This window comes from Aphanomyces astaci (assembly GCF_000520075.1).
Source record: "Aphanomyces astaci strain APO3 unplaced genomic scaffold supercont1.59, whole genome shotgun sequence".
NCBI lineage: Eukaryota > Oomycota > Saprolegniomycetes > Saprolegniales > Verrucalvaceae > Aphanomyces > Aphanomyces astaci.
Genome location: NW_009798322.1, coordinates 308947 through 325189, shown reverse-complemented (window position 1 = coordinate 325189; position 16243 = coordinate 308947). Strand labels below are relative to the sequence as shown.

At 53.1% G+C, this 16243-nt stretch overlaps 4 protein-coding genes across 4 annotated transcripts; 2 read left to right on the top strand and 2 right to left on the bottom strand.

Moving 5' to 3' along the window:
* Window positions 1-132: 132 nt before the first annotated feature.
* Window positions 133-2323, top strand: H257_14636 (hypothetical protein; the record flags this gene model as incomplete). Its single annotated transcript, XM_009842525.1, has 1 exon — window positions 133-2323. The coding sequence occupies exon 1, from the start codon at window positions 191-193 to the stop codon at window positions 2321-2323; it is 2133 nt and encodes a 710-aa protein (XP_009840827.1). The 5' UTR covers window positions 133-190.
* A 220-nt stretch (window positions 2324-2543) lies between these two features.
* H257_14635 (hypothetical protein) lies at window positions 2544-13751 on the top strand (the record flags this gene model as incomplete). Its single annotated transcript, XM_009842524.1, has 11 exons — window positions 2544-3701; window positions 3767-6357; window positions 6419-6885; window positions 6952-7973; window positions 8037-8180; window positions 8226-8642; window positions 8697-9671; window positions 9731-9919; window positions 9965-10434; window positions 10482-11559; window positions 11612-13751. The coding sequence occupies 11 exons, from the start codon at window positions 2544-2546 to the stop codon at window positions 13652-13654; spliced, it is 10554 nt and encodes a 3517-aa protein (XP_009840826.1). The 3' UTR covers window positions 13655-13751.
* Window positions 13752-13939: 188 nt separating this feature from the next.
* On the bottom strand, window positions 13940-14664 carry H257_14634 (hypothetical protein). Its single transcript, XM_009842523.1, has one exon. It carries the CDS (start codon window positions 14656-14658, stop codon window positions 13969-13971), a length of 690 nt encoding a protein of 229 aa, XP_009840825.1. The 5' UTR covers window positions 14659-14664; the 3' UTR covers window positions 13940-13968.
* A 332-nt stretch (window positions 14665-14996) lies between these two features.
* H257_14633 (hypothetical protein) lies at window positions 14997-16121 on the bottom strand. The gene has a single exon (XM_009842522.1). The coding sequence runs from the start codon at window positions 16039-16041 to the stop codon at window positions 15061-15063; it is 981 nt and encodes a 326-aa protein (XP_009840824.1). The 5' UTR covers window positions 16042-16121; the 3' UTR covers window positions 14997-15060.
* Window positions 16122-16243: the final 122 nt, after the last annotated feature.

Sequence of the window (16243 nt, the reverse complement as noted above, 5' to 3'; positions counted from 1 at the left end):
GTTGCCGGTGCTGCACCCGGCCTCCAAGTCGAGTCGGTTGGTCGTTGGGTCTGTCCGACCCACGCCTGTCGTGGCGTTCAACACGAGCGGCTCCATCGAGCTGTCCGACATTGCTCTCGGAATCTCAGACACGTTTACGCTGGACGTGCGAGTCCAGAGTCCGGCCGTGGCCAAGACGGTGTCGGTGTACATGGTGGAGTCTGTGACCAACTACCCCGTCTTGTACCACACTAGTGCGGCGCTGGCGAATGGGTCGTACACGCTGCCAGCCCTCGTGTGGCCGGCGCACCAGAATGCATCCCGTCGCCTGAGCACGGTGCTGATTTCCATCGGCATGACCCATTCGTTCGTGGGGTCGGTGTCGTACGGCATTCGACTGACCACGGAACGAGCGAATTCGTCATGCAAGTGGGTTTATGGTGGAGATATGATGTGGGGGAACAAGGTGAAAGCGTTTGTTCCAGCTAACGTTCCACCTGTGGTGAGGTCTCCACTTGTGGGAAATGTCTCCTATGAGAGCTCTGTACCTTTCAACACATCAGCCGCAATTGAGCTGTCGAATGTTACTCTTCACTTTGCAGATGAAGTGCTGGTGGAATTTTGGATTGTTGGCAAAACGGTTGCCCGGTCAGTCAGCATCTATGCTGTCGAAATGCTCTCAAATTATTCAGTGTCGTACCTCACTGGGTACTTAAGCAATGGACGATGGATGATACCGAGTCGATCCGCGGACGGTGACACTGCAAGGAACTTGGACGTTTTAGCCCTGCAAGTGCGAATGCCGTTTGGATTTGTTGGCAGAGTTCAATACGGCATCCGACTCAGTACTCGTCGCAAGAACTGGAATTCCCAGTGGGTGTACACTGGTTTCTTGACGGTTGAAGACCTGGAAATACCGTGGCCGACATCTCAGTTGCTGCCGTTCGAGAAAACGCTGGCGTTTGGAGCGTGGACGTCATTTGTGTTGAACGTCTCCAACGTCACGGGGTTGACGGACGTGTCTGTCAACTGTTCTGAGGATATCACTGTCACGAGGCATGACACTTGGATTACACGCAACAACTATGGGGTGTTCCACATTGCTTCCATGTCGGAAGCATCCGTCGTTTCGTGGAACATGACTTCAAATCGGGTTGCTAGAACTGTCACAAGCATCAATTGCACGGCAACTACTGCCTCTGTGGACATTCCATCGCACACGACGTCGTTTTCCTGGAGTTTCAACTACCTGCCTACGAGTGTTCCCATTGTCTTGGCGACGACAGCTATGCAATTCTCGGTGGGGCCACATTCATCGTCACAGCTGAATCTGTCCGCTCTTTTTACCGACTACCTAAATGTCGGTGCATTCAACAGCTCCAAGTGTTCCATGTCGTGGAATGCGTCTCAAATCGAGGCCATTGAGTTGGATCACGTGGCTGTCAACAGCTCGTTTCAACAGTTCCGTCAGCCGAATGTAAATTGCTCCCAGAATTCGACGTTGGTGGTGGTCCCAGCTTTGGGTTTCTTTGGCTACTCGACGGTGGTCCTCTTGGTCTCCAATGACACAACCGTCAAGCCATTCAAGCTGCAATTCAAGGTGCAAGTCCCATTACCATCTCCACCAAGCGTGATATTGTTTTCAACCACGTTGTCTGCTTCGTATCGGTCCACCGCAACGTTGATCATTTTGGAAGCCACCGTACCACCGCCTTGTATCCTTCAACTGCATCTACCAGATATACCCGGGTATCGATTCAGAGGGCAATGGTACCAGAACGTTGTGACCTCCAACGTAAGCAGCATCCGTCAGCAGCCACTTACCATTCAGCCTCCTCCCACATACATATCCAGGCAAGTGGTGAATCTCATCGTCTACTCGTTATGCCCCGACGCACAAACAATGGCCGTGTCCACCCAACTCGTCTTGAATTGGTTGCAAGCTTCGCCGCCGTCCCTCACTGTCGTGTCCGACCCTTCGCAATTGTTTTTTGCGACAAACACGGTGTTCGTCAACGTATCCGCCGCCCTGCATCCTCTGGACATGCATCAAGGCATATTGGCGTTGGACGTGGCGTTCAACACGAGCGTTGCTCCACTTGAACAATCAAGCGACAATGTTGACGCCAACTCAATTTCGTCTGGGCATGCCGCAATCTGTATCCGTGCTTGCGTTCACGCCAACGCGGTACTTTTCTGGGGCGATCACAGTTACTTGTACGCTGACAAGTTCTGCGTACGACACATTTGCAATATCGACCTCGGATTGGAACGGAACCATTCTCCCCGTGGCGTCCAAACTACTTGCCAAAGTCACAGCAACGACGGTGCTTCGAGAAAATGACGTCATCCAGTTACTTGTTGCCGTGGACTCTGTTATGGCCACAGGATATACACAAGCGTCTCGTACGATTTTGATTCTGGAGACGTCAGATATTGCGTCCGTGGCCAATTTGACCTGCTCGGTGGTGTCCTCCCGTCTATATTGTCCCCTGACACCAGGTTTTGTGGCGAGGCTCAATCAATCCGTGGTTCTCACCCCCCGAAAATACTTGTCTGGCTCCATGAACGTGTCCACGCTTACCATCACTTCGATCAATACCCCGTTGCCATGTCTTGGTTCCGTGCTAACCCCCCAAGGCTTTGAAACTTGCTGTCAGAAATCACTGCTGTGCAGTGCCGCAGTGGACCAAACGACGCTCTATGTCCAAGGCATCCCCCAACCACCAGAACTCGATGTGACTCCCACCCGATTGTCCAGTAGTATTCAGGGGACTTCTTGGGTGTTCATCAAGCGCGTGGCCCTGACAGATCCGTCCCAGAAACTGGATGTGTACGTGACATGTCCAGTCGGTGTACTACGAAAAGTCACTCAAACGAGAGATCAGTGGCAAGTGTCGCTACCGCGAGCCAATGTGTTTACGACGGCATTCGACGGGTATCAAGTGCAGTTGTCTGGCCCAGTGAATTCGATGGGTATTCAACTTGTATGGCAACCAATGCCACCAACGGTGAATTTTTCTTGCTCGATTCAGGCCGTGGTGACAGACCCATTGGAAGGGGCAAATTTCACCGCACTCATGTCCGTTGCAGTGCAGCTAGCCCAAACGCTTCCTCTGGTCCAACTTCCCCAAACCTACTTTGAACTGGACGAAGGAACTCCATTTGTCCTTCCCATCATCGCAGACAAAGCCAACGTGGCAAGTGTCGTGCTAGATTGTCCTCCAAAGTTATGTGCCAACATCTCCTGGTCCAATGGATCCATTACACGAAGCGCAGAAAGCACCGTGATTTTAGCCGGCGATTCCTTGCGAAATGGGTCGTTTGTGGTGACGCTTGTCAAGTACACGACTGGCATTTTACCCTTTACAGTCACCGCGATCCCATTGAGCCGGGCCAGTTCGAATCAATCAATACCCATCCAAGTGGTCGTGCGTTCGTTGCCAACGTTGCCGCTTGTGGACATTGCGCCTAAAGTTTATCTCTCCGTTGCTTCCTACGTTGCTTTCCAAGTGAAAATCACACCGCTGGATCCAAACGACCAGCTCGTTGTGACTATATCAGTACCATCGCAATCGGTTGAGTCGCTTTGGAGCCCCGGGTGGATGTTGCAATCCACCAACGACACCGTCAACCAATACACTGTAAATGCGTCGTCGGCCAACCAATCGACTTGGCAACTGCAGGGATTGTTGGTGCAGAACCTCACACGACCATTTATGGTACATGATTATTACTCTTACAATCGTATACACGTCCATTCATATTTGCACCTTTTTCATGATAGATCGACTTGTTCGTGTCGAGCACTGAACCCGCGACGAAATTGGCTACCATTCGACACATTGCACTCACTATTGTACCCAACATGTCGATTGCAAATGTGCTGTCGATTCAAAGCGAAGAAGATGCGTTGATTCCAATTCCGTTGGCCAGTGCCAGCCAACTCTGGGATATGGATGGCGACATTCTGAGTCAAGTTTGGATCAGTGGCCAGTCGCGACGACCCCAGCCGTTGGTAAACACAACAGTGTTGAGCTACAACATGTCCAAAGATGTGACCACGGTGTACATCCAGAACAAATTCCATTTTTCTGGACTCCAGACGGTGTACGTTGTCGGCGACGACGGTCTTACCCAAGTGAACATCTTGGTCAAGCCCAAGACGTTCACGGCGCAGTTAAGCTTGCCATCCAGGTCCACAATGGCGATTTCCATCGCGGCTCAAACAAGTGTCCAATTGTCACTCCCTCGTGTGATCCCAGTGTCTGGCACCGTGGGCTTGAAATATCTCGGCCCGCAAGGCCCGTTGCGACTGTATCTCGTCCTGCAATCCGCCATTCAATTGCGAGTGTCCAGTGCGTACGTCGGCGTGTTCCACCTTTCGTTGCAAAGTGGTGGGGGGTACCAAGTAGCGTTTGACGTTCGCATTTTTCCCCTGGCAGCCGTGCCTTGGATTTCCAATGCATCGTCGACCGTGGTGGTCAACGCAACGAAAACCAGCGTCGTCCTCGCCCCTCAATCGTTTGACGACATCATGGTCGTGGATGCCAAAACAAGTGCCAAGTATGCGTCGCCACTCACGCTGCAATGGCCACAATACGAGACGAGCAACAAATCGTACTTCGCCGTCGCCACTTCGACCGAGGTAGCATCATCTTCGTCTCGCCTCACAGTGTCCACCGCCACACGAATCGTTGGAACCACGGTGCTGGTGGTGTCACAACCCGTGGCCCCGACCATGCAACTCGAACCTCTTCGAAACATTTCCGTGTTTTTCCCGGCGTGGTACGTGTATTGGAACGAATCCATTGCTTGCCGGTTTCAAGTCCAGAGTCCAGACACGACTGGAAATCAGTACCTTCGCTTCTTTGCGACTATGAACGCCAGTCATATTCAGCTGGTGCGATACAACCAATCCAGCGTAAATGTGTCTGTCGATTCTGGTGGCAGCGCCCTAGCAGTAGTGGAGATTCTGGCCAAACCATCGACATTTTTCCTGCCGTGGACGCAGTTGGAAGTCGTTCCCCGTGCGGGATTTGTGGGCGACCTACGGTTTGCCCTCGTCGTGCGGAGTATTGTTCGAGAGTCCCAGAATTCTGTCGACACGGTGTATTCATGGAGCGTGACGGTCATTCCCACCGCCACTGCGGTGTCTTTGCAACTATTTGCCTCCAAGTCCAAATTTCTAGAAACGGAATCCGTGGTGTTGAATTCCACCGTGGGGGTTACTTCCGCCATGGAAAACCTGAGCATGGCTGTATTCTCGTCGATGCCCAACAACATTGCAACCGTCCAACCCGTCAACCTTGTGCCGAACCAGCCATTTTCGCTGCAAACAGTTCCGTTCTGGTTTGGAGTGTTTGATGTTGTTGTCAACGCAACCGTTCAGCACAAAACTGCCAGCCCAAGAGATAAAGCGATTACATCCCGCAGTATTCGCGTGGAAATTGTACCCGTGGCGTATCCCCCCGTCCTTTTGGCCCCGTCGGTCGTACCCAGCGCCCCAAACACATGGTCCAATCTGTCTATTACCCAATTCGTTCCGTTTGTTCAGAATCGAACCGTGCCGCTGGAAACCATGAAGCTGTATCTTCGCGTCCTGCAATTGGGTTTATCATTGAAACTCAACAATACGGTTCTCAAAGTGACGCCAAATGTTCTGCTGGAAATTCCGCCGACGGCCCTCGTCATGGGCTCAGGCGGGATTTACAACGTGACGTTCAGTGCCATCCATCGCATTCCGTCGTCCAACACGTCAGCGACCACGTCCGTTGACCAGACGTTGTACGTCGCTGGTATTTCCGTCGACTTCAACGCGTCTTCCATTGTCGAAGGCCAGGGAATACTGCTTTCTGTTGCGTTGAAATCTCCCTCCCAAGCCCCCGTGACCCTCCTGTTGACATGCTCCGACTTCTGGCAACGAGTGGAACTCAGCGCCACAAATACCACCGTGGTCGACACCAATCCGTGGAATGTGGCGTTAGCCACTACCCGTGATTATGTTGACCATGGCGACTTGACCGTGAATTGCTCGGTGCAAATTCAAACTTCGGATCCATTCTTCAGTCAAGTGGACCCTGCCCGGACAATTCCGTTGGTGATTCAAGACCCGGATGTGTCTGGCGTGGACATCGCGGGGCCTCAAACCAACAAGGCCATTCAGCTGGTCGTGGCTGAAGGAGTGTTTGGGGATAGCTACTCGATCCGGTTGACGACCATTCCGTTTGCATTGGTCACGATTTCCCTCTCGTGTGACCAAGTGCGAGTTGGGGTGTTTCCGTCCACCTTGACGTTTACACCAGATGACTGGAACATTCGACAAGCCATCACCGTCAATGCGACCGACGATTTCATCAAACAAGGCACCGTCGACACGTATGTTGACTTGTTCTATCCATTTCCATCAATTTGATCTCTAAGACCACGATTCTACTAGGTGGATTACGCACACCGTTGCATCGGACGATCCGTTGTATGCAAAACTGGCCATGTTTAACGTGGCGCTGCGGACGATTGAGACGGCCGACCGGACGCCAGCCCCCATGGTGCAGCAAATTTACTTTGGAGACACTGGCGCCGACTTGCTCGTGATGTTCAACCGAGCCGTGGACCAAACCAACTTTACCGGCGCGACGAATTTCTCATGCGGTTTGGTGTTTAACGTGACCGTGGCGGGAGTTTTCGGTGACAGCCCCCTGTGTTCGTGGCCCAACACAAAGACCATTCGCGTGGTGTTAGGGAAATCTCCTCTTGTTTTACCCAAAGATTTTGTTGGATTGAATGGAAACGTGCTTAAGTCCACACCCGACGCGGTGCTGTCGATGGCGTCCATTTGGATTCAAGTGGATCTGCCTCGAAAACCCCTCGTGCCTCGAATCAGTGTGTCTGGCGCGCTCAACCTTGGTACACACACTAACTCAATCGTTACAATCTTGGTGATTTAATATGGGGATTGACTTGTTGATACAGGATCATGCGATGGGTTGGCTTTGAACGCAAAAGCGTCGTCGGGTTCTGGCGGGCGTCAAATGACGTGGCAGTGGACGATTGATCCGCCTGGTTTGTTGGACGACATGGGCCTTTCCAACCAGTCCATAGCCATTCCGTCCGACTTGCTTGCGTATGGCGGGGTGTACACTGTCACTTTGACCCTCACGAACTTCTTCAACATGAATGCCACGTCCGACAACCTCGTCGTGACCAAAGCGTCTATGCCGCTGCCATCTGTGTACATCGAAGGGCCGTCGCAAGTGTCATTGTTGCGGTCTCAGACGCTTCAGTTGTCTTCCGTGGCGATGGTGTCGACCTGTGGAGACGCGACAACGAATCCGTCCATGGGTTTCCTCTGGTCTCTCAACAATGTCCCCGTGGTGTCAGAAAGTCGAAACCCCCGAAACCTCAAATTGAGTAAGCTTGACCGAGGATCCTACGCTACCACGGTGTTGGTGTTTATGGCAGACACCCCCGAAGTGAACAATACGGCCAGCGTCCTCGTGCAGGTCAATCCGTCGCCCCTAGTCGCAGTGATTGTAGGCGGGAATCGAACCATCGGCAACGTGGACGACCTGCTCTTGAACGGCACGACGTCGTTCGACCCAGACAATTCTACCACAGAATTGAGTTACACGTGGACGTGCACAGACTTTTCGACTGGCCGGACCAGTTGCAACGGCTTGGACATCGATAATGGCGACGTGACCACCGTCCCCCGTGACTACTTGCCCCCCAAGGCGACCCTCTTGATCACGCTGACCGTATCCGATCCGTCAACTGGTCGGCAGTCGAATGCCATCGTGAGTCTTACTGTCGTGTTGGGCAATCCCCCGATCACGAAAATCCTGTCGCTGGCTACCACAAAGTTCAATCCAGACGCGAAAATCGTTCTCGCGGGGAGTGTGACCAGCGTGTTGGACACCCAACCGGCTGCCCAATGGTCGATTGACGGCGACTCCGACGGCTCCCTTGCCGCCTCGACGTTTGGCCTCCCTGTGGTACGTCGAAAAACAAAACCTCCCTTAACGATCGCTATTTCACATGTTGTATGTCTGGTATAGACATCACTTCGTATGGTGTTGGTCCCCAATACCTTGCGACCCGGTCGATCGTATTCGTTTGTGCTGACTGGCAAGGACAAATTCGACCAAGTCAGCACCGCCACCATGTCCATCACGATGAACGAAGCGCCGACAAGTGGCACTGTACGATATCTAATTCAAGTATATGGAGTATTGACACTTTTTTAGGTGGAGGTATCACCCGCAGCTGGGACCACCCTGGCCACGTCGTTTCACATTTCGTGCACGGATTGGGTGGATGAGGACTTGCCTCTGAAATTCAGCTTCAAGTACATTGTGGGCGAGTACTCCGTCGACGCCCCCCAAGTCACACTGAGTGATTACTCGTTAACCACGTCGTTTGACACGGTGTTCCCCACGGGCGGCGGGCCCAACAACACGATTACGATCGTCAGCTACATTGCCGATGCACTTGGGTACACGACTCAGTCGATTACGACGGTGCAAGTCACCTTGCCCACGTATAACAACGACGCTGAACAAGCTGCATTCCTGCAGAATCAAACCAGTCAGTTGGAAAACTTGGCGGCCAGCAACGACCCCGGCAAAGTTCTGAACATGGTCAACATCCTGGCGTCCATGATGGTGACGCCTTCGACGGCTGCGAACGTCACAGACACACCAGAATCCACACCAGAGCCAACAACGTACGTCCCCGCACCAACGGACAGCGCCGGATCGCCAGCGCCCACTCCGGCACCAACCCGTCCCCCCAAGCGCTGCTCGACTGCTATTTCTGGCACCGTTTGTTCCGGACACGGGACTTGTACCAACAACCCACCGCAGTGCAGCGACGACATTTTAGAGTGCACGGCCATCTGTACATGCGGGTCGTCGTGGTACGGCACCGACTGCAACACGTCGCAGGAAGACTACGACAAGAAGCAAAAGATGCTGGGCAGTTTGCTCAATTCGATGGTCATGGCCAATGCCAACGTCGAGCCGACGCCCCAGGCGCTGGAACAGCAGAGTTCTGCTGTGGCGTCCATCACTGCCAACGTGGCCGTGCTGAGTCCCACGCAGCAATCCCAAGCTTTAGATTTGGTGGCCAGCATTCTAACGTCGTCGTCGTCGGTGACGTTATCCCCCGCTACCACCACTGCAGTCGGACAATCCATTTCGAGTCTGCTGGACGCACCGCCCGTTGCGACGACTTCTACACAACAAAGGCGACGACTGGATGCTCAAGATACCAAGAGCACTCGTGTTGGCAACACCGTGTCGCTGCTAGCTACTTCCATGCTCAGTGACCACGAGCCAGGAGAAGCTGCGGTGCAAATGAACACCAAGAACTTGAAACTCACTTTGCAAAGGCACGACGCCAGCGCCATCGCCAAAGCGATCGTGCAATTGCCGTTATCTGTCGAACAAGTTAAGCGCAACTACACGAGTCCGTCGTTTGGGTTTCCAGACAACTTTTCAACCTACGGGGGATGTGCGAGTGTCGACACCCACGCGGCGTTGTACGCGAGTAATCTCTACGGCGACGAAAGCGCCACTGTCATCAACTCGGCCGTGATGGGCTTGAACTTAAAGTGCGGCGACACTCCGATGCCCGTGGCCAACTTGTCCAAAGGGGTTACCATTCGCATGCGAAACAACAAACAATACCCGGTACATGTGTACCAACTCATTTTCACCAGTTCTGACCTGTGGATGTTATATTGTGATAGATGCCGTCCAAGCCACTAAATGGCACGGTGCAGTGCGTTGTGAACCAGCCGGTGGTGAAAAATATCACGTGCGACTTGACGAATCAATTGTTCAAAGTCATATCTTGCAATGGCACGAATAACTACACCGTCTCCTACGTGTGTCCGCAGTACATTCCAGTGCAAATGTGTCGGTATTGGGATATTTCGGTATGTGTGAATCTATTAGTTGCTATGATTCACCGTTCTATATAGAAAGGAGCGTGGTCGTCAGAAGGATGTGTCCAGGTGAAGGACCCCGATCCAGCCTACATTGTATGCGAATGCAACCACTTGACCGACTTTTCTTCGCAAATGAACCAAGCGCTGCACGCCGTCGAGGACAACGTCGTAGCGGTGTTTACGCACAAAACGACCTTGGAAGATGTCAAGCAGAACCTCCAAGTCGTCGTGACTATGGGCGTGTTCTTCATCTTGTATGCCGCCGGGTTGCTTTATGGCATGCGACGGGATCGATTGGACGCTGTGGGGTACTCGCAACAACAGAAAAAGCTTGTGGAAGGCACCAAAGTGGACATGAACAACCTGTTCCAACTACCCAAAGTCGTCAACGCCAAGACCAAGACGGAAAAAATGAAAGCGTTGGTGCGTGAATTCTGGGCCGGGATGTCTGGAAAGCACCAATTGCTGTCCATCTTCTTGACTTACGATCCCGACTTTACGCGGTACTTTCGTTATAGTATACATCACATGTACTCACCATGCGATGTAGACCCCAACGCTTGATGATCATCTTTACGACCATCATGAGCCAGATGCTGATCAACGCGGTGCTCTACCGTCTCCGCCAACTTGAACCCAACATTGGCACGATGCTCGTCAGCGGACTCGTGTCGTCTGTGCTCATGATGCCCGTGACGTTAGCGTTTGTGATTTTGTTCAAAAAGTCGGCCAAAAAGCATGAGTACATGGTACGGTACCAACTGGAGGACTCGGACAACGTCATCGAAGTTCAAGTCGACGCGTACGGCAACCCAGTCGAGTACACCAAGTTCGACGTCCTCCGCATGGACCTGCAGACGCTTTCCAACGGAATCGACCCAAGCTCATTCCAGCTGTGTCTTCGGTGGCTGCAGCGCGACGGCCTCGACGGTCCCTTGATCGGCCCATTATCTCGCGCTCTCTTCCTCGTCTTGCACGGCCACGACGTTTGGATTCAACCAGAATCTTCCCCCGACGAATCTGCTCTTGTGGTAAAATCCACCGACCACCAGAAAAGGAAGCGCATGTCATCCTTGTTCAAAGCCCCCCGCAAGTCAACCGTGGCAATTGAGGACCCATCCTCTGTCGACAAAGCAGCTGAAAAAGTCGTTCTGCCACGACTGAGTGAACATGACGCCATGGCCAAACTTCTCGCGATGTGGGGCAACCAAGACTTGCACAATGCGGTGATGAAGTTGGAGCCCACACATTTGACTTCCGATGCCATTGCTCAACTCGCCGTCGAGACCAATGCTGGCACCGGTCAGCTCAAGGTATCCGTTCCAACCCTGCCGTTTGACGTAGTTGAACTCCGGAATTGCAAAGCGTTGCTGGAATTCTGCAGCAAGTTCCACGAATGCGCCGAGTGCTTTCAAAGCGATGCGGTGGCGGTATTGCGGAACGCCCAAGATCAGATTCGCCAGGCCAACGAAGAACTCATCGCCACCAAGCAATTGCTCAAATCTCAACTTTCCCAACACATGTCCACAACAAAGTCGTTGGCTCGGCGAAGCATCACCCGGTTGTCTCGATCCAGCTCGAATGACCACAAGACCGCGGCGCTTCGTGCTGTGAAAGATCAAGTCAAGGTAAGAAGAATACACGAATATGCTAAACTAATGATATCCTGCGACTCTTTAGGTGGTTGTGTATCAGACTAAACGCCATATGACCCAAGCTCGCACCATCCGCAAGGAAGCCCAGAAATCGCTCACACTCCAGCGAAAACAAATGCAAAAGCAAGCCAAAGCCGACCTTCGCGCCGTGCTGGCCAACTTGAACGGACTGCAGCGGTGGAAAAAGCGGTTCGAACTGTACGTAGCGGCCAAGGAGTCCAAGCAACTGGCGGCGATGCCACTGCACGAACGGCAGCTGTTTCTCAAGGAAAAGGAAAAGCTCCAGAATCTCCGAATGACGTCGCGGCTCTTGTACAACCAATTCCTGCGTCGGCAGCCGCAGAAACTTCCGAAACCGCTCTTCCCCGACTGGGTCAACTACGTTTTGTACGTCATGTGCGCATGCATCGACGGGTTTGCCGGCTGGTTTGTCCTGCAGTTTGCGTTTACGATTGGCGGGGACTTGGCCAACGTGTTCATCGGATCGATCGTCACGGGTTTGGTTATGACGTGGGTGGTGAGCGACCCCATCATGATCTTTTTCAAGATGGGCATCATGCCAGTTCTGGCCACCGCTCTCTTAGCCAACACGGGCATCTTTGAAGCGCTCAGTGCTGAGACATTTGTCTTGGGCGCCGCGGCCGCCGTGGGGGTTGCGGGAGTCGCCAAACTTCGCGGGAAGAAAGCGTCGGCGGTTCCAATTGCAAACCCCGAAGCCCAAAAGAAGGACAAGAAGGTGGACGTCGTGGACGAAGCGTTGGCACGGGTTCGCCGCGACCTGGATCCTGAGTCCAGTAGCACAAGTGGCCCACCTTCCACTCAAGTCCTGGCGGCTGAAATGGACGCGCAAGCACATGTGGAATACCTGCAAACGTGGGACAAACTGCACGATCCGTCGACAGCCGTCGTCGACAATTCAGAGGAGCAAAAGCAACGTACGGTTGTGGTGGTGCGCACGGGGCCGTCGGTTGGCCCGGTGCCAGTCCAACACCCAGACCACGCCCTATTCCCCTCCAACTACATTGACATGCCATCGGCCATCGACCATCGTGACGTCGATTCCTCCAACATCGTCCCCATCGGCCCATCTATTGACATGGTTGTGCTTCCCTTCTCGGACGAAGATGATGACAAAGCCAGTGAAGTGTGTCAATGCGGGCAGAATGTTCCGCTGGCCAGTCGCCAGACCCATTTGGCGCACGACTGCTCGCACCGCATGGTGCAGTGCCGGAATCCTGGCTGCGGCCTCTTTGTCCAAGCTAGGGGCCTCGTGGGGCACGAAAGCAGCCAGTGCCGCCTTGTGCTATGCCCCTGCGGCCGTATGATCTTGAAGCACAAACTGCGCCAGCACCAGGAATCCGAAGAGTGCTCGGCCAAGGTCGTAACCTGTCGCTTGGGCTGCGGGGTTTCGGGGTTGACGGTGCGGACGCTCGACACGCACGAGCGCACCGAGTGTGCGTTGCGTCCAATCGAATGTCCAGCGTGCCATATCGTAACCCAAGCTCGGGACCAAGCAAGTCACAGATTGGAGTGCTGCGGCAACAGTGGCTTGACTGGGACCCAGCCATCGCCTGCAGTCTTCGTGCCTCTGCGTGTCAAAGGGCCAGCGCTGTCGATGGTTGTCGACAAATCGCCGCCATCGCCTCAAAGGAGACAGCTCGCACCGCTTCGTTTGACCAAACGAGTGTATATTGCAGCGGCAGACGACACCATCGACGAGACTAAAGATCCGGCCGCAGCCACCACTCAAGCCAGGGTATCCCCGTTGCGACTGACAGGTCCGCCGTTGATGTCGACGATGGCAGAGGCGAGGGTGCAGTCGGGGCTGGCGTCCGCTGCCAAGAGTACGCTGGAGGAGCGAGCGTTTCACAAAACCCAAGCGCGGGCGTTTCTGCAGGAAAACACCAGACAAACCGCCTTTGTGGACACGGAAGTGTCGCTGTTTAGCATGAACGCGTCTCAGCCTCCGAAACCAAAAGCTGACAAGAAGGACAAGAGCAAGGTGAACAATCCGTACAAACTCAAACCTGGGAAATTGTACCACGACTCGGACGAAGACAACGTGTAGCCCGTAAATATTGTCGACGAATCTGATATATAATTCTATATTGTAGTCGTGGTATGTAGTAATAATACTATTAATATTATACGTACACAAGTGCATATGTATTGCGTGTCTTGTTGAAAAAGTCGATTCAAATGTCTTAAGTTACATCGGCATGCAAAGCTAGCTATACATATATATATATGTACTGACGTATTTATTCACAGTGTGAATAAATTCGTAGTATCCATACATTCGAATGAAGAATAATCGACAGATATCTTGCCAGGGTGATCGTCTGTAGGGTACTACTACTGTATGTATGTGCATCTATTAAGTTAGAGAAAGACACTGGTTTTGCATTCGATGGGGGCTTTGCACAGCGGACAGAGGTCGGTGACGTTGGCCGAACACGTTTGACACAGGCATAGGTGCTTGCACGGCAGGAGCAGCACGGTCTTGGTGCCTGTGAGGCACACGACGCATTCCAGACTGGGCAACGGGCAGTCCGGTGGGGCTTCGGCCGCCTTGCTTTTCTTGCCGAAGAAATACTGTTGGGTCTTGGACGCTTCTTCGGGGTTGCGCAGGATGGTGCTTTCAACCAGAGAGCGGGCCTGCGAGATGACGGCGCAGCCGCGTGTAAAGTTGTCTTGCGTCTGAAGAGCGCCGGCGGTATCGCCACAGATGACCTGCACGAGGGACTTAGCCTGGGAGAGACCAATGCAGTGGTCGAGGGAGAACGACATAAAGTGTTTCTGGGTCTTGGCCGCCGCCGCGGGATCGCGAAGGATCGTGCTTTCCACGAGGGATCTTGCCTGCGACACGACGGGGCACCCCTTGGTGAAGTTATCTTGCGTCTGGGCTGCCCCCTTCACATCTCCCCCCAGAGCTTGGAAGAGCGACTTGGCTTGCGATACCAGTGGCACCGTATCCACCGGAGACGACGTCACTTCCACCTTCTCCTTCACCTCAACCGAACTCATGTCAAATGCGCATGTAGAATCAAGTGCCGAATTCAGAACCTGCATTCCAATTCGCCAATCAAATCTAAGTATACAAAATCAAGTGTTGGGATTGGCTATTACTCTACTCAACCTTCAGGGATGTACCACTGTACAGTAGTGCACTGTCGGACTTTCCAACCTATACGTATACTTCTGCACTGTCTATTCAATAACAGTAAATCAAATCAGTATTACTACTAGTAGTATTTTTTTACTATTAATAATGTTATGTCGAAACAAATACTTCGAAGTGGTATTCTACTGTACTTAGTAGTATTTTTATAAATACTTTTTTTATTACCATTGTAACCTACTCTAATAGAATTATATTTTGTATTGTATTGCAAGTCTTAGTACAGGACTACGACAAATAAAGTAATGTCCATTACTATAACGTTACTGTTAGTACACACTCAATTGAGTTGATTACTTCTTTCCTTGCAGCATGGCTTCGATGGTTTGTTGAACGCCCAACGCTTCCGCATAACTCGACAGCGTATGCGGCTGGCCGTCCACAAGCGCGGCCCAGTGCGACGCCAAGTCGAGATCATCGCGATCCGTCTTGTCCACTGGGAAGTCGCTGCCGTCTCTTGGCAGCACTTGGACCTCACTGAACCAGCGCCCGAGCACCAGCGTTCCGTTCGCGCCCTCCAAGCGGACTTGGTTGTAGCACGGGATGTCTCCGCGCACATGCCCTTCGATGGACACAGATACGGTCGCATTGTCGCGAGTTGCAGTCAGTCGAGCGCTGAGGTCGGTTTCCGCCAGATTGGATGCCTCCGGGTAAGTAGCGGCGCTCTGGAGTAGGGTAAGTGGCCCCACGACTCGCTGGATTGCAAACACAAAGTGCGACAACACTTCGCGCGTGAATCCGCCTTCGTGTCGCTCCGCCAACCACGCGCCGGCACCTTGTTGCCACTGCCGCGGCCACTGCAACCAGGCAGCGTCGACGGACACATTTTGGAGGACGCCGAGGGGTTTGTTTTCTCCAAAGAGGGATTCAGCCAGGGAAAGGCCTTGTGCGGTCGCGAGAGGAAAGTTCACGCCCGTGCGAGCACCAGAAGCGGCAATACGCTCGACCGTCGCCTTGGCAGCAGCGCCGTCGGTACTCAATGGCTTCTCGCACAACACGGCCAAGCCGCGGTCCAAGGCTTGGTTAGTGAGGTCGATGTGCGCGGCCGGGGGGGTTGCGATGTACAAAGAGTGCAACCCTTGCTGTTGGATGAGGTCAGCGGCGCTGGCGGCGGCTTTGAGTTCAGGGTATGCCTCCAGCGTGGACTGCACAGCGGACGGATTGGCGTCCCAGACATACGTCGCACGAAGCACCGGCTGATTGTGGAGAAGTCGCAGCATGCGTTGTCCCATCACGCCGAGACCGATCACTCCCACGTTTTTCACGTCGCTCATGCTCGGCAGTGTCTTCGTTGCCTTTCTTTTAGTGTTGTCAACTTTGAAGTACTAGTAAAATGTTGGTGCCACCTTTCCGGATAAACACGCCAAGCTGTTCCAGTGACTCGAAATGACGCGTATTTTACAAAATATTCACGGCATCCGTATCGAATCAAATACACATATGTGTCACTTGACTAGAAGACCTCGGAACTTCCAT

Coding starts and splice junctions, on each gene's coding strand:
- H257_14634 (XM_009842523.1), bottom strand. CDS start 14,658: ATGCAGGTTCTGAATTCGGCACTTGATTCTACATGCGCATTTGACATG.
- H257_14633 (XM_009842522.1), bottom strand. CDS start 16,041: ATGAGCGACGTGAAAAACGTGGGAGTGATCGGTCTCGGCGTGATGGGA.